Source organism: Schistocerca cancellata, chromosome 3 (genome assembly GCF_023864275.1).
Source record: "Schistocerca cancellata isolate TAMUIC-IGC-003103 chromosome 3, iqSchCanc2.1, whole genome shotgun sequence".
In the NCBI taxonomy this organism is placed as follows: domain Eukaryota; kingdom Metazoa; phylum Arthropoda; class Insecta; order Orthoptera; family Acrididae; genus Schistocerca; species Schistocerca cancellata.
Genome location: NC_064628.1, coordinates 624,237,391 through 624,255,627, shown reverse-complemented (window position 1 = coordinate 624,255,627; position 18,237 = coordinate 624,237,391). Strand labels below are relative to the sequence as shown.

The 18,237-nt window shown below is 50.3% G+C and overlaps 1 protein-coding gene across 1 annotated transcript in view; it reads right to left on the bottom strand.

The window, feature by feature from the left end:
• Window positions 1-1,711: 1,711 nt before the first annotated feature.
• Window positions 1,712-18,237, bottom strand: part of LOC126176869 (uncharacterized) — a 78,000-nt gene continuing 61,474 nt past the window's right edge. The window contains exon 2 of the mRNA XM_049924062.1: window positions 1,712-2,134. Coding sequence (XP_049780019.1) covers window positions 1,925-2,134 — 210 coding nt within the window. The 3' untranslated portion in view covers window positions 1,712-1,924. The remainder of the gene's footprint in view (window positions 2,135-18,237) is intronic.

Below are 18,237 nucleotides of genomic sequence, written 5' to 3'. Positions count from 1 at the left end.
CCCAACCTCTTGCGGGAATCAGCCTGCGAGAGCAACGAGTATGGTGGACAGGGGGCGCTACGTAAGTAGTGTTAGACGTATTGGAAAAATACGTTGGATGGGAAGTGTGTTCGGAAAGCCGGACCGATTATGGTAACTGCTCGTATGAAGTGCGGTATCCGGGGTCAGTTCTTAGTCCGATACAAATTTCACTTGCGATTGAGTTCATTTAAAAGCCAGATTACAGCAGCTTTCAGAATTTCTATTTCATTCCATCATGTTAAGTAGAACTCTCCCATTCACGCCAAACTAGATGTACAGCTCGAAACGACCGAATTCCTTGTGTTTGGCAGTGCAGCCCTGAGGGACTGTACATATGCATTCGTTTTGAATAGGTGAAATCTGTTTATGGCGGCCTGCTGAAGCATTCTGTTAGATGTCGTGGCTGTTCTCAATAGCACAATAAGAAAGGCTGAAAGAGGCATACATCTTCGGGAATCACGAGGTATATGTTTCAAAGAAGCATCGAGAAGATGAGTTTGAGACATGCGCTCTCAGTTCCCATCACTGTATCAATGATATTCGGCCCCGCTTTACAGTTGCGTGTTTGTCAGCTTTCTATAGTATAGTTGATGGCATACCTACGCACGTGCAGACAAGTAACGAAGCTTGTCTTGACGTTACAAGGCAATTATATCCGCCTTACGTAGGGTGTTCGGAAATTCTCGTTAGAATCTTCTAGGACTTTTAGAGGGAACCGATATTTTGAACTGTAACCCTGTCCGGAAATATAATTTTTCCCTGCTACAGGAATTTGAGAACATACTGGTAACGCGACCGCTTTTATAAGTAATTTGTTAGGTATTACCCATCACATTACTTGTTTTATAATTCCACTCAATACCCAAAGAAACAAAAAGGAAACAATTTTCGCTAGCACTTGTTTAAAGTCATTTGAGCACCAGTCACGACTGCTGATGGTGAATGCACCCTTTATCGAAGCCATTGCCTGATTGTAGCGAAAAGTGTGTGCGCAATAGAGTCTGATGTTGTGAATAACGATCCTTATAAAGGGGACGAGCAGCTTCGCCATACAGAGGGATCATGTCGGGCTATTCGGCAAACGTGTACTCAACCATGTTGCTGTAACTCAGACACGTGAATGAAGCTTGAACCAACTCACGGAGATAGGACAGATAAATAAAATCAGCCGATCCTGCGTAAGCACCCCACCCCTGGCTAAAAAATGTATGTGAAATCTTATGGGACTTAACTGCTAAGGTCATCAGTCCCTAAGCTTACACACTACTTAACCTAAATTATCCTAAGGACACACACCTACGCCCGAAGGAAGACTAACCTCCGCCGGGACCAGCTCTGTTGCAGTCATCCTGTACAATTACGTTTGTGAAAATCTAGGAATACAGTTGTCAAATCACTAAGAAAGTTATTTTACGTATTACGTGGAGTAATAGCAAAGTATCAGGTTTGGAGATAAATGTACTGTACATTAACTTAAGCACGGGTGCTTAGAAAGGAAACAGGTTTACGGCGGAGTACCATGCTTCAGGTGATTGCGGAGACATTACCAAACTTTCCAGTTGGAACAGACAGTCTTAAGTGATTTGTAAAGCGAACATCTCAGTCAGTGAAATATCTAATATATCATATCGGAACACGCGAAGACAAGAAACTTACGCATCTTAAAATACACAAACTTTATTGTCTCTACATGCACAGTTAATTTACCACAAAACAATTTTAAACTTAGTGAACATAAAATGTCAAAAGTGAGACAAGGGAATTAAAAATGTGTCTTTATTAGAGTGCTTAAAAGCAATATGAAGTCTACGTCGTCCTTACTGGTGGCATCAAATTGGTATTTTCCACATGTTTTCACTACACTGCAAGGATTAATGCGCTAAACTCTCCAGAAACTAAGGAGTTAGATATTTCGCCTTTTGGGCTTTGGCGGGGGCGTGGGCCTCCGCTTGGTGTGGCACATCTGCGGGGATGACGGAGGCGGCGGCAGGGGGGCGGAGGGCGGCAGCAGGGGCAGCACCGGCTCCATCTTCAGCTCGTCCTGCTGCGGGTGGTACACAGGCACCGGCAGCTCCAGGCCGATCTCAGGGGCCAACACGGAGGGCACGACGTACTGCAACAGGAGAAGACAGGGATTCGTGGCAACCATCAGGAGAACAGGAAGACAAGAAACTGAACGTATTTCAGGTCTAGTTTGCACAACGATACAGCTTACTTTGAGAAAATGAGTTCAACCAGCAACAGTACAATTTCGGACAGTCACAAGATTGCCAAGTACGTGTAGGATTCGCGCTCTGGGGATTCTTTACAAACTTATGACAGTCCATCTTTGAAATCTAGAATCTCGAGAATTTTTGCCCGTTTCATACTGGCAAGAGTCGGATAACAAACGACGAAGTATATATGTTTCCTGTGATGATACAAATTAGCAATTCCTTTTTTACACTAATGGCCATTAAAATTGCTACACCGAGAAGAAATGCAGATGAAACTGGTATTCATTGGACAAATATACTAGAACTGACATGTGATTACATTTCCACGCAATTTGGGTGCATAGATCCTGAGAAATCAGTACCCAGAACAACCACCTCTGGCGCTAACAACGGCCTTGATACGCCTGGTCATTCAAACTGAGCTTGGATGGCGTTTACAGGCACAGCTACCCATGCAGCTTCAACACGATACCATAGTTCATCAAGAGTAGTGACTGGCATAATGTGACGAGCCAGTTGCTCGGCCAGCATTGACGAGACGTTTTCAATTGGTGAGAGATCTGGACAGTGTGCTGGCCAGGGCAGCAGTCCAACATTTTCTGCATCCAGAAAGGCCCATACAGGACCTGCAACATCCGGTCGTGCATTATCCAGCTGAAATGTAGTATTTCGCAAGGATCGAATGAAAGCTAAAGCCACGGGTCTTAACACATCTGAAATGTAATGTCCACTGTTCAGAGTGCCACCAATGCGAACAAGAGGTGACCGAGACGTGTAACCAATGGCACCCCATACCATCAGGCCGCGTGATACGCCAATATGACGATGACGAATAAACTCTTCCAATGTGCTTTCACCGCGACGTCGCCGAACACGGATGCGACCATCATGATGCTGTAAATAGAACCTGGATTCATCCGAAAAAAAAATGTCGTTTTGCCATTCGTGCACACAGGTTCGTCGTTGACTACACCATCGCAGGCGCTCCTGTCTATGATGCAGCGTCAAGGGTAACCGCGGCCATCGTCTCCGATCTGATAGTCCATGCTGCTGCAAACGTCGTCTAACTGTTCTTGCAGATGCTTGTTGTCTTGCAAACGTCCCCATCTGTTGACTCGGGTATCGAGACGTGGCTGCACGATCCTTTACAGCCATGCGTATAAGATGCCTGTCATCTCGACTGCTAGTGATACGAGGCCTTTGGGATCCAGCACGGCGTTCTGTATTACCCTCGTGAACCCACCGATTCCATATTCTGCTCACAGTCGTTGGATCTCGACCAACGCGAGCAGCAATGTCACGATACGATAAACCGCAATCGCGATAGGCTACAATCCGACCTTTATCAAAGTCGGAAACTTGATGGTACGCATTTCTCCTCCTTACACGAGGCATCATAACCGTTTCACCAGACCAGGCAACGCCGGTCAACTGCTGTTTGTGTGTGAGAAATCGGTTGGAAACTTTTTTCATGACAGCACGTTGTACGTGTCGCCACCGGCGCCAACCTTGTGTGAATGCTCTGAAAAGCTAATCATTTGCATATCACAGCATCATCTTCCTGTCCGTTAAATTTCGCGTCTGTAGCACGTCTTCTTCGTGGTGTAGCAAGTTTAATGGACAGTAGTGTACTTTTAACGTTAAACGCTGCTTGCCAAATTTCATGATTCTAGATTTTCATGAGAAAGACTATCAAAGTATGTGACAAATGACCGTATCTTTTCACTGTACTGACAGCTTACATTTTTTTCGCCACCAAGCGACAGTAAACCTGAAGACAAATTTCAACTGTCGCGTGTGTACTCACTAGTGAGAAAATGGGTTTTTAACACAGAGTGATCCTGTACTTTCGCCTTTACTGAAGTTCGAAACGCGAAAAACGTGAATCACATTAATAAGGAACTATTCATCGCGGAAAATCAAGGGCCTAATGCATCTCAGTCTGGTCCACTGAAGCCTCCAACACATCAAGCCACAGTGCATGACCAACGGCGTTCTTGCGCCTTTATATACGAGATATGAGTTTTCTTCACTTCAAAATAGTAGTCTGGCGCTACTCAAAATGTTTCTGTTTATCGCTTTCTATTGACTGATCATGTCATTTTAGTGACTATTCAAGATCACAAAAATATTATATCCACTGATAAATAGTACGTTGTGTGAGCACTCTTTTACAACGACAAAATATACAGTATTGTATTTGTTCTCACACTGGTCAACTGTTACCCAGCACCTATTACACTGGTGCATATGTTCATAGCGTTTTTGTCTCATGTTTGTATGGGTTTATTTATCGAGTTTCATTTTATTTGGAGTTCACTATTGCTATTTCAATTTACATGTTGCCATTTGGTCATCTGGAGATAGTGTGTAGAGCTGTGTACACTCAAAAATGGAGTGTAAAGTGGAGAAATGTGAATATTTCAGACATAATCTGTTTGAATTCAGTAGAGGAGTGACAACCAAGCACACAGCAAGAAACATTTACGGCGTATATGGGGTAATGGCTGGTTGGTTGGGGTTGAAGCGACCAAAAAAAGGTCATCAGTCCCTTGTTTCAAATGTGGTCCATTCCGATAGTGTGTCATCTCAGAAAAGTCAGAACGCGAAAAAGCTAAAAGCGAAAAAGCTAAAAGCGAAAAAGCTAAAAGCGAAAAAGCTAAAAAATGTAAAAGAGCAGTCATGTTAATGGTAAAATCAAAATGAGGTAAGTCAGCAAGAGAGCTTTTTTTTTTTTTTTTTTTTTTGGTTGGGTTTAAGGGCGCTCAACTGCTGAGGTCATTAGCGCCCAGTCACTGTTGTTTGAGCACATGGAATCTGGTAAAACTCAAGGGGATGGAGGGGACACCAGAAGGACCCGACAAAGATGCAGACAAAATAAGTAAAAAGATTAAATGTCCTTGGACAAGCCAGTTAAAGTTATAAAACGCAGAATACGAGCAGCTGCTCGAGCGTCATCAGCTAAAACATCCGGTAAAGTAGATGGCAGGGACAGGACAACACGAAATTGACTAAAACGGGGACACGACAATAAAACATGGCGCACTGTTAATGCCTGACCACAAGGGCACTGCGGGGCTGGGTCACCGGAGAGCAGGTAGCGGTGGCTAAACCGGCAATGCCCAATCCGCAACCTGGTCAGAAGGACCTCCTCGCGCCGAGATGGTCGGGAGGATGTTGTCCAAGCAGTTGGTAGCGGTTTTACTGCCCGGAGCTTGTTTCCTTGGAGGGATGACCAAGCATCCCACCACAACGACACAAGCCTCTTACAAACAACCCCACGAACGTCGGATGACGGGACACAATGGGAGGCTGGCCGAGGCAGGAGGACTGCAGCCCTGGCTGCAGCATCCGCAGCCTCATTCCCAGGCACTCCCACATGTCCGGGAACCCACAGAAAGCTGACAGAACCACCATTATCAGCCAAAGAATGGAGGGACTGCTGTATCCGTTGTATCAAGGGATGGACCGGATAGGGAGCTCCAAGGCTCTGAAGAGCACTGAGTGAGTCAGAGCACAGTACATATGATGAATGGTGGTGGCGGCGGGCATACTGAACGGCCTGATGGAGAGCAAAAAGCTCGGCCGTAAAGCTGGAACACTGGTCGAGGAGCCTGTATTTAAATGTGGCAGCCCCGACGACAAAGGCACAGCCGACACCATCGTCAGTTTTGGAGCCATCGGTGTAAATAAAGGTGTGACCGGCAAGTCGAGCACGAAGTTCGGCAAACCGTGAGCAATACATTGCAGCCGGAGTACCATCCTTCGGGAGTGAGCTGAGGTCGAGATAAATATGAACCGGAGCCTGGAGCCAAGGTGGTGTCGGGCTCTCACCCTCTCTGAAGGTGGTAGGGAGGGCAAAATCCAATTGTCGAAGCAGGCGACGGAAGCGGACTCCGGGGGGCAGCAGGGCAGACACATACAACCCGTACTGACGGTCGAGAGAATCGGCGAAGAAGGACTTGTAAGAGGGGTGGTCGGGCATAGACGACAGCCGGCAGGCATACCGACACAGCAGTACGTCGCGCCGGTAGGTCAACGGTAACTCGGCAGCTTCAGCATAAAGACTCTCGACAGGACTAGTGTAGAAGGCTCCGGTCGCAAGACGTAACCCCCGATGGTGGATGGAGTTGAGCCGGCGTAAGAGGGACGGCCGAGCGGACAAGTAGACGAAGCTCCCATAATCCAGCTTCGATCGGACTATGGACTGATACAAGCGAAGCAGGACAGTGCGATCCGCTCCCCAAGATGAACCGCTAAGAACTCTGAGGACATTAAGGGAACGTGTACAACGGGCCGCCAAATAAGAGACGTGTGGAGACCAACACAGTTTCCTGTCCAACGTGAGCCCTAGAAACTTAGTTGTGTCCACGAATCGGAGAACAACGGGACCGAGATGTAAGGATGGCGGAAGGAACGCTTTATATCGCCAAAAGTTGATACAAACCGTCTTTTCTTCGGAGAACCGGAAGCCATTTGCCACGCTCCATGAGTAGAGGCTGTCTAGACAACGCTGAAGGCAGCGCTCCAGGAGGCATGTTCTCTGGGCACTGCAGTAGATCACGAAGTCATCGACAAAGAGAGAGCCTGAGACATTAGGTGGAATGCAATCCATAATGGGATTGATCGCGATGGCAAAAAGGGCTACGCTCAAGACTGAGCCCTGAGGCACTCCGTTCTCCTGGAGGAAGACGTCGGACAATACGGAGCCCACACGTACCCTAAACTTTCGTTCCGTTAAAAAGGAATCAATAAAAAGGGGCAGGCGACCGCGTAGGCCCCACCTGTGCATAGTGCGGAGGATACCTCCTCTCCAACAGGTGTCATAAGCCTTCTCCAAGTCGAAGAACACGGCTACCGTTTGGCGCCTTCGCAAAAAGTTGTTCATGATGAATGTCGACAAGGTCACGAGGTGGTCAACAGCGGAGCGGCGGCGACGAAAGCCACATTGGACATTAGTAAGGAGCCGTCGAGATTCAAGAATCCAGACTAACCGAGCATTAACCATGCGCTCCATCACCTTACAGACACAGCTTGTAAGAGAAATGGGGCGGTAACTAGAAGGAAGGTGTCTATCCTTCCCGGGTTTGGGTATAGGAACAACAACGGCGTCACGCCAACGCATGGGGACTTGACCTTCGGTCCAGACGCGATTGTAGGTACGGAGAAGGAAGCTTTTGCCCGCCAGAGAAAGGTGTGCCAGCATCTGAACGTGAATGGCATCCGGCCCCGGAGCAGAGGACCGGGACAGTGCAAGCGCACGTTCGAGTTCCCGCATAGTAAAGGGGGCATTATAGGTTTCCAGATTCAGCGAGTGGAAGGAAGGTCGCCGAGCCTCTTCTGCCTCTTTCCTGGGAAGGAAGGCAGGATGGTAATGGGCGGAGCTTGAAACCTCCTCGAAAAAGCGGCCAAAGGCGTTGGCGACAGCCACCGGATCAACAAGGACCGCATTACCTGAGGTCAGGCCAGGTACCGAGGAGTGGGCCTTAATGCCCGACAGCCGGCGCAGGCTACCCCAAACGACGGAAGAAGGAGTAAAACTGTTAAAGGAGCCGGTGAAAGAGGCCCAACAAGCTTTTTTGCTGTCTTTGATGACTCTACGGCATTGCGCTCGGAGTCGTTTGTATTTAATACAATTCGCCAACGTAGGATGGCGGCGAAAGGTGCGTAAAGCACGTCGTCGAGCACGGATAGCGTCCCTACAAGCCTCGTTCCACCAGGGGACGGAAACGCGACGTGAAGAAGTAGTACGAGGAATGGAACGTTCGGCAGCATGGATGATAACAGCCGTGAGGTATTCGACCTGACTGTCACAACTGGGAAAATCGTGGTCCGGAAAGGTTGCCAGGGATGAGTAAAGTCCCCAGTCAGCTTTCAGTATGTTCCAGCTCGAAGGACGTGGGGATGGGGTGTGGTGCAGGAGACGAACGACACAGGGGAAGTGGTCGCTCGAATAGGTGTCAGAAAGGACATACCACTCGAACCGACGGGCAAGAGTGGTAGAACATATTGAGAGGTCCAAGTGGGAGAAGGTATGAGTGGAGTCCGAGAGGAAAGTCGGGGCGCCGGTATTGAGGCAGACAAGATTGAGATGGTTGAAGACATCTGCCAAGAGTGAGCCTCTTGGACAGGATGCAGGAGAGCCCCAAAGGGGATGATGGGCATTGAAGTCGCCAAACAATAAAAACGGCGGGGGAAGCTGAACGATCAGGTGCATCATGTCAGCCCGACTAACGGCAGACGACGGTGGAGTGTAGATGGTACAAACTGAAAAAGTAAAAGCAGAAAGAGTAATGCGGACAGCTATTGCTTGGAGTGGGGTGGTCAATGGGATGGGATGGTAATAGACGTCGTCCCGAATGAGCAACATGACCCCACCATGAGCTGGGACACCGTCCACAGGGGTAAGGTCATACCGCTCCGAGGTATAGTGGGTAAAGGCAATACGGTCAGTCGGGCGCAACTTGGTTTCCTGGAGTCCAAGGACGAGCGGACAGTGCAGGCGGAGGAGCAGTTGTAATTCCTCCCGATGAGATCGAATACCTCTTATGTTCCAATGAAACAACGCCATCGCTAGTCAAAAAGTTGTGGGAACGAGACGGGGGAAGAGCTGGTCACCTCGACGGCCGCGGAGGGCCAGGTTGCGAGGGAACAACGCTACAACCGACGGGAGGCGGATCCGGTTCCATCGACTGGTCGCCAGCTGCGGCCGCTGTCCCTGGTTGTGTAGGAGGGGCAGCATCATTTGCCGACGAAAGGCCAGCTGAGCGCCTGGCAGCAGAGCGTCCCGGCGAAACTGAGGACGGCCGGGAGCGGCGACTCACGGATGGAGCGTCAGTCGAAACGCGCCGGGGTGGAGAGGGGGATAAAGATTTCTTCTTGGAGGCCTTCTTGGAAGGCCGAGGAGGCACAGGGACGGTGGGCTGGACCCGAAGAAGGTCCTCACGCGCGGGGTCCGTTTTGGAACGCCGGACCTCGGAAGCCGGGGTCCGGAACGTTTCCCCGATGGACGCCTGAGAAGAGGATCGCTTCTCAGGTGGCGTGTGGGGGGAAGGAGGAGGAAGGATGGCCCCTGGGGCAGAGGGGGTGGGGGCCACGGGGGAGGAGGATTTGGAAGGGAGGGATTTGGGAGGCGGAGGCAGAGCCCCCTGATGGGCGGAGGAGGCGGAGGGGGGATAGGAGAGGGGTGAGGATACCGCGGAAGGAGTGGACACAACTGAGGCAAATGAAGTGGTCAATGGCACGGGATGGAGGCGGTCGTACTTCTTCCTGGCCTCAGAATAAGACAGCCGATCCAAAGTTTTGATTTCTTGTATTTTCTTCTCCTTCTGATATGCGGGGCAGTCTGAGGATCTAGGCGAGTGGACGCCAGGACAATTAACGCACCGAGGTGGTGGGGTGCATGTATGTTCCTCACGAAGAGGACGGCCACAATCGCCACAGAGGGGCTCAGCCTCACACCGTGACGACATGTGCCCAAAGCGCAAACACCGAAAACAGCGCATAGGAGGCGGAACGTAGGGTCGCACGTCACACCGGTAGCACATTACCTTTACCTTCTCTGGGAGAACGTCCCCCTCGAAGGCGAGGATAAAGGCCCCAGTGTCGATGCGACGGTCTTTGGGGCCGCGCTGGACTCGCCGGACGAAATGCACGCCTCGGCGCTCCAGGTTGGCCCTGAGCTCCTCATCAGATTGTGGCAGGAGGTCACGATGAAAAATAACCCCCTGCGTCCTATTGAGTGCCAGATGTGGGACAATGGAGACTGGGATGTCCCCTAGGCGGTCGCACGCCTGGAGCGCCGCCGACTGTGTGGCGGAGGTGGTCTTGATAAGTACGGACCCTGAACGCATCTTGCTGAGAGCCTCGATTTCCCCGAAGATGTCCTCAATGTGCTGAACAAAGAACATGGGCTTGGAGGTGGCGAATGTCCCCCCATCGGTCCGAGAACAGACCAAATAGCGGGGGAAGTACTTCGCTCCAAGCCGGCGGGCCTGTCCCTCCTCCCATGGAGTGGCCAAGGGGGAAGGGGCAGGAGAACCAGAACCAGAAACGGTACTTTTTCTTTTAAAAGACTCGGCCGCAGAGCGACCCGATACGTGGTGACGTTTCATCTGCGAAACGTCCGCCCCGATACCACCCACTCCGACCAGGGGCTCTCCCCACGGGCGCCACCCAGCCGCAGCAAGGGCCACCTGGCAGGATGACCATTGCCGGGAGTCCTGATGCCCCAAGGAGACGGGCATCTACTCCTTGGCCGACGTGGGGAGGGTGCAGCTCAGGTATCGGCAGTACGATCCCTGTGTTGTCAGGGGGCTACAACCTAGAGGGTACATGACGACCCCACCACAACGGGCTGGCTACCGTGCTGGATTTCTGGTGCCATGGAAAGTCCATCATGATCGCTGGTGCAGATGGAGACGCACTATGGGCGTAACTGGGACAACCCAAAAGGCGTTTAGGCCCAATTTGAGCAATAGTGGGTATGGTTACAACGCCGGTGCAATGCTGAGTGCCAAGGTCTGAGTGCACTTAGGACCAGTGGTACACCACGTAAGGTGTCCTTCCCCAAAAGGCTCGTACTTCTGTAGAAATTTAGAAAAATGGAGGTCAAACCCCAAGGGGGACCATTACATGGAAGGCCGAAACGGTTGAACTCCTTTTAGTCGCCTCGTACGACAGGCAGGAATACCTCGGGCCTATTCTTACCCCGGACCCGCAGGGGGGAGCAAGAGAGCGAACGCAATGCCATGCTAGAGGCAGGAAATATCCCACCTCTGAAGCAGCAGAGGCAAGACCACCTGAGACTTAAAAGGTACAACCGCTGAAGTGTAGAAGGCCGTATGGGAAGAGACTAACCAAGCCTAAAAAATGATAAAAACAGTAAAAGGGGAAGAAAAGAGGATCTCAGCCACGGAGGGGAGTCTGAAATCTCCAAACCCGGCTTACAGTGGGAAATACCCCAACACTCACCACCCTGCCCCAACACCAGAGAGATTAAAAACCTTAGAACTGAGAATAAAAACCTTTCCCGGAGGAAACCGAGAACCAGGTCGACCATCCGGGATTCGTCAGCCAACATCAAAGGTAAAGTGTGGGGGAGATGTTTGGTTTGTGGGGCGCTCAACTGCGTGGTTATCAGCGCCCGTACAATTTCCCAATCTTTGCTCAGTCCAATTTCGCCACTTTCCTGGATGATGATGAAATGATGAGGACAACACAAACACCCAGTCATCTCGAGGCAGGTGAAAATCCCTGACCCCGCCGGGAATCGAACCCGGGACCCCGTGCTCGGGAAGCGAGAACGCTACCGCGAGACCACGAGCGGCGGACCAAAGTGTGGGGGAGTCTGTACTTAGCATGCAGAGCCAAAAGGGGGCATTCAAACAAAATGTGGGCTACTGTCTGGAAGGCTCAAAACCACAAAGTGGGGGTGGCTCATCACGCAAAAGAAAACCATCGGTCAGCCTGGTTGGTTGGTTGGTTGGTTGAGGTGAAAGGGACCAAACAGCGAGGTCATCAGTCCCTTGTTTCAAATAGACTCCATGCTGCTAACGGGACATCTCAGAAAAGGCAGAACAATAAAACGGAAAAAGGGGAAACGCAAAAGGGCAGTCACGTTGTCATTAGTAAAAACAAACGAGGAAAGTTGACAAGAGAACGAACCCAACACTATGCTGAAGCAGCATAGGCAAGACCACCTGTGACTTAAAAGGGACAACCGCTATAATGCAGAAAGTACGGATGGGAATAGAAAAACTAACCAAGCCTTAAAAAGAAGGGGTAAAAACAGAGTAAAAGGGAAAGAAAAGAGGATTCCAGGCAGGGAGGTGAATCGGGAATCTCTGAACACCGCCTACAGTGGGAGACACCCAAACACTCACCGCCCTGCCCCAACACCAGAGGGAGATTAAAAACTTTAAAACTGAGAATAAAAACCACTCTCCCGGAGGAAACCTAGAACCAGAGAGACCATCCGGGAATCGTCAGCCAACATCAAAGGTAAAGTGTGGGGGAGTCTGTACTTCGCACGCAGAGCCAAAAGAAGGGGGCATTCAACCAAAATGTGGGCCACTGACTGGAAGGCTCCACAACCACATAGCGGGGGTGGCTCATCACGCAAAAGGAAACCATGGGTCAGCCTGGTATGGCCAATGCGGCGACGACACAGTGTGGTCGAGTCCTTTCGGGAGAGGCGGAAGGAAGAATGCCACGGGTCTGGTGTCACCTTAATAGCACGAAGTTTAGACAGGTAAATAGCTTCCCATGAGTTTGCCAACGATTGTGCGAAGTGGGATTTGATGTGAAGCCGTTAATTCGCTGCAGGAGGGGTTACAGAAAACGGGGGGTAAGTGACTGCTCCCCCAGCCAAACGATCAGCGAGCTCATTAACCAGGATACCCACATGGCCAGGGACCCAAAGGAAGTCAATTGAACAAGCAGCACGGTGAATATCAGCGAGATGGTCATGGATGGCAGAGACCAAGGGATGGCGCGAAAAAACACCGGTCAATAGCCAAAAGGCCACTCATTGAGTCCGTACATAACAAAAAATGGTTGGGTTGAGACTGTTTAATAAAGGTAAAGGACTGGGATATTGTCATATATTCCGCAGTAAACACCCCACATGTAGGTGGCAGATTTTCCGTTCCAACAGAGAACGTAAAGGCATATCCCACATGATCAGCAGATTGAGAGCCATCAGTGTGAAAGAACAGCAGCATACAGAAACTCCCATAAAATTCGGCGGAAAAGGGAACGGAACACCATCAGGGGGATGGAATCTTTCGAACCGCGGCGGAGATCCATCAGAATTCGAGGCCGAGGAACTAACCAAGGGGGGTGGAAGGAAGGGAGCGAGGTAGACAGAACAAAAAAAAAAGCTGAAAATCACGGCAAAGAGACGCAAGGCGGAGCCCAACCGGTAAACCTGCCCAAGGGCGGAAGTCCGGTGGGCGACGTCCATGGTCTGGGAACAGGATAGAATAGGAAGGATGAGTGGGAGAGGAACGGACAGCGAGTGCATAAGACAGCAAAAGCTGAGACCGCCGAACAGAAAGGGGGGAGGGGGATACCAGCTTCAATCAGGAGACTATCAACAGGGCTAGTAGGGAAGGCACCGGTAGCCAAACGGATACCACGATGGTGGACTGGATCCAGCACGTGCAGTGTGGAAGGAGCAGCTGAACCATAAACTTGACAACCATAGTCCACGCGAGACAGAACTAGAGCACGATAAAGACGGAGGAGGAGGAAACGGTCCACACCCCAAGAGGCGTGGGCAAGGAAGCGAAGGACATTAAGTTTACAGAAAAATCCTACCTTCAGATGTCTGATATGGAGCAGCCAATTGAGCTTGTTGCCGAAAACAAGACCCAGGAAACGGAACTGTGGGACCACTGGCAATCTTTGTGCATCTAGAGAGCTCTGGATCAGGGCGGATCATACTATGACGACATAAGTGGACCTCCGCGACTTTAAAGGAGATAATTGAAACCTGTGTGAGAGGGTCCATGCAGAGGCACGTCATATAGCTCCCTGGAGCTGCCGCTCTGCAGAGGTCATCGAAGAGAAACTGACCCAAATGCAGAAATCATCCACATACAGGGCAGGGACGACCAAAGGACCGACAGAGGCCACAAGTCTATTGATAGCAGTGAGGAAAAGAAGTACACTCAAGACAGAACCCTGTGGGATGCCCGTCTCCTGGGTCCATGAAGAACTAAAAACAGTACCAAACCAAACCCTGAATGACTGATGGAACAGTAACTGGCGGATAAAAATCGTGAATGGGCCCTGAAGACCCCACTGATGAAGTGTATGTAAGATGTGATGGCGCCAGGCCGTGTCATAGGCCTTGCGTAGGTCAAGAAATACTGCAACCAAATGGCGGCGCTGGGAAAAAGCCTGCCGAACTGCGGATTCCAAGCAAAGTAAATGATCGATTGGAGACCGTCCCTCTCGGAAGCCACACTGGTACAGGACAATGGATCCCGAGATTCGAGGATCCAATTGAGCCGATGGGCTACCATCTATTCAAGTAACTTGCAAACAACATTTGTCAGACTAATTGGCCAATAGCTGTCAACAAATAGGGGGTTCTTACCAGGCATAAGGACAGGAACCACGATGCTATCTCTCCACTGAGAAGGGAAGTCACCCTGGAGCCAGATATGGTTAAACACCTGGAGAACATGTTGCCATTGTGGAGCACGGAGATGTTGACGCAGTTGGTTACGAATGGAGTCTGGGCCAGGGGCCGAATCATCAGAAGAAGGAAGTGGGGAAAGAAATTCCCATTCAGTAAAATGTTCGCTGTAAGATTGAGTGACAAGGGGTAAAACATAAGGTGGAAGCTTAGGCCCGCTGTTTCCAGTGAAGGAAAGCAGCCGGGTAGGTGGCTGATGCTGATGACATTGCAAAATGGGTCGCAGGATGTTCTGCAAGAATCAACAGGTCCATACAAAGGCCATCTGGGAGGTGAAGGCCTGGGAGGGTGGACTGCCGATGGCAACCTTGGAGACAGCGAAGAGTAGCCCATACCCATGACATAGGGACAGTAGAACCGAGGGAAGAAAAATTGTTTTCAACATATCCGTTTTCTATGATTAAATAACAGACTTTAGCGCAAAGGTGTTTAAAGGTAATAAGGCTGGCAACGGATGGGAGCCTCTTAAGGTATTACAAAGCTCGATGGCGATCACGTATGGCAATGGCCGTACTCCATGGGACTTGCCGGCGACGAATGGGTCCAGATGAGCACGGTTCAGCAAGGCTAGCAGCGCGAACAATAGCGTCAGACACGTCATGTAGGAAGTCATCAATACAACCCGACAGAGGGAGAACGCAAGACCTGTGCAGTGTATAGAGGGCTATCACCGCGTTGGAAAGACCAACGAGGTAACCTGTCCATCGGGGAGCAGGAAGGGGGGAGAGATCATCAACAGGAAATGGTCACTATCACTAAGGTCGTCGTGTGGCGACCAATGTAATGAAGGGAGGAGAGAGGGAGAAGAATGAAAGATGAATGGCAGAAATGTACCACGACCGGCACTGAAATGTGTAGGGGAGCCATCATTAAGAAGGCACAAGTCGTGGTATGTAATAAACTGATCTAAGAAGACCTCGTCTAGATGTAAATGAACTGCCCCAAAAGGGATGGTTCCGGAAGGTGGCGGTACTATACATTACAGTTCCATTGGATAACCACAGAATGATCATTTAAATGGGGGTTGAACAGGCTAAAGTCAGTCATACCGCCGGGTCAATACCCATCATCGACAAGGAGGGGGGCGACATTCATGAACGACAGGTCAGAATCTGGTTGTGAAGCCGGGGATGGGACCTCTGGTGACACCAGAGGCTCTTTGTCCAGGAACGTATGTTTCTTTTCCGTTTGAGATCGAGGAGGGCTGTGTGGCATAAAGGAGCCAGCTGCAGCAAGATCGGGAACAGAAAGATCGGGCGACCTTGGGGCCGACAGACCGCGGTTCTCGCGGTCGTCACGTGGCAGCAGACCTGTGGCCTGGAAGGTGCTGGGAAGGGCATCCTTGGAGGGGCGCCCTTGACAGGCAGACGCCAAAGGAGTGGGACACTTCTCCGGCTGGGGAGGGGGAGCAGCACCCAGAGAAGGTGTGGGAGCCGCAGAGGAAGGGGCGAAGATGTAACTAAAGCATAAATAGACGTCATGGACGCAGGGTGAGGACGTGTATACTTCTTACGATCCTCTGTGTAGGTTAAACGATCAAGGGACTTTTACTCCTTTATCTTCTTTTCCGTCATATACTGGACAATCTGGTGAACGTGGAGAAGGATTGCCATGACAATAACACACACAGGAGGGTTTGTGTTATGGTTTTATGGCGCAAAACTGCTACGGTCTGTGACTTCGGAAAAGCTAAAAAACGAAACTTGCAACCAGCAGCAATGGGAGAAAATCTCAAAAAAGTGGGAAAACGGAAAACAGAAGGAGAGCTTGAAAAACCACTAGAGAAGGGGGTTGGTTGTCCCCAAAAAGCTTCAAATTACTGACATCTGACTGGCACTAAAGAATTAGAGAACGCGATCAGCTGATTGGCGTGTCATCTCCTAAAATGGAAGATGTATCAGGCGACAGCTGTAGACGGGCGCGTAAGGGAGTAAAATAGGGGCACTAAATTAAAAGGTGTCTCACCGTCCACAGTTAAGAGCAGTGGGGACAGAGTGGGGGAGGATCGCCGCTTAAAAGATGTCGATGGCTAAAAAAGAAAGAGTGCCGTATCCGGAGTCTAGTTAAAATTACCTCCTCCAGACGACGAGTTCAGGAGGAAGAGGTCCAAGTACAGAGAAGAGCTTTCACGTACCGCAATTTATTATTGGGAAGTGTCGACCAATGTGCGTGCCATAAAAGAGCAACAGGACGACATAAAACACTCCATAGATCTGTTAAGGGAATCATGCTAATAGCTGGCCGAAGAAGAGACTGCAGCCTTGGCCGCTATATCGGCCACCTTATTCCACAGATACCAACATGTCCTGGGATCCAGAGGAACGCCACAGAGACGCCCCTCAAGTGGAGCAAGTGGAGGCAGTCCTGAACCCGGTGGACCAGAGGGTTTACAGGGTACAGATCTTTGAGACTGAGGAGAGAGAGCTGAGAGATCTGCGAGAGTGAGCAGGTAACATACCGTATCCGCTGATGGCGACAGATGTATTGGACAGCCTGGAGAACAGCATAAAGCTCCGCAGTATAAACCTAACACTGGTCAGGAAGCCGAAATTGATTTGGGGTGTCGCCAACAACATAGGCACTCCCTACACCAAACGATGTTTTTGAGCCATTAGTGTAAATAAATGTGGCATCCTTCATTTGTGCGCATAGAGCAGCAAATATCCGACGATAAACAAGAGAAGGGGTACCATCCTTGGGAAACAAAGGTCACGGAGCAGGCAGGTCCGGGACTGGAGCCAAGGCGGTGCTGTACCCCAAGTTGTCAAGAAAGTTTTAGGGAAGTGGAAAAAAAGAGAATGGAGCAATTGACAGAAGCGGACTCCCAGAGGTCGTAGGGAAAAAGGGCGGCCAGCATACCCTAAATCCAAGGAGACGTCGAAAAAAATGTCTTGGGCCAGATTTGCAGGCATGGAAGACAGATGGCTAGCATAACGACTCAGAAGGACAGCTCGCCGATTGGACAGCTGAGGTTCAGCAGTCTCACCATAAAGGCTTTCCACAGGGCTGGTGTAAAACGCTCCAGACACTAAACGTAATCCACGGTGGTGGATAGAGCGAGACGCCGAAGAATAGACGGCCGAGCAGAGGAGTAAACTATGCTTCCATAGTCCAATTTCGAGCGCACTAAGGCGCGATAGAGGCGGAGAAGGACCACTCGGTCCGCTCCCCAGGAGTGCCATTCAGGACACGGAGGGTGTTGAATTGCAGACGGCGATCCGAAAGATAGGAACGGGGGAGGACCAACACAGCTTTCTGTCAAACATAAGACCCAAGAATTTAGCGACGTCCGCGAACAGAAGGTTGACAGGGCCTAGATGTAAGACGACGGAAGAAACTTCGTACGACGCCAAAAATTAACATTAACGGTCTTACTGGGAGAAAAGCGGAAGCCTGTTTCGATGCTCCAAGAGTGGAGGTGGTCGAGACATCCTTGAAGACGTCATTCAAGAAGGCTGGTCCGTTGAGAGCTGTAGTAGATCGCAAAATCGTCCACAAAGAGGGAGCCCGAGACATCAGGAAGGAGACAACCCATAATTGAATTTATGGCAATAGTAAAGAGTACAACACAAGGATTCCTGGGGTACCCCGTTTTCTTTGGAGAAGGTACGGGAGAGAGTAGTGTTCGCCCGCACTTTAAATGTGTGCTCTGCCATAAAGTCACGAAGCAAAAGGGGGAGACGACCTCGAAATCCCCAAGAGAACAGTGTGCGGAGGACGCCTGTCCTCCAACAGGTATCGTATGCTCTCTCCAGACCAAAAAATATCGCTACTGTTTGGCGTTTCTGGAGA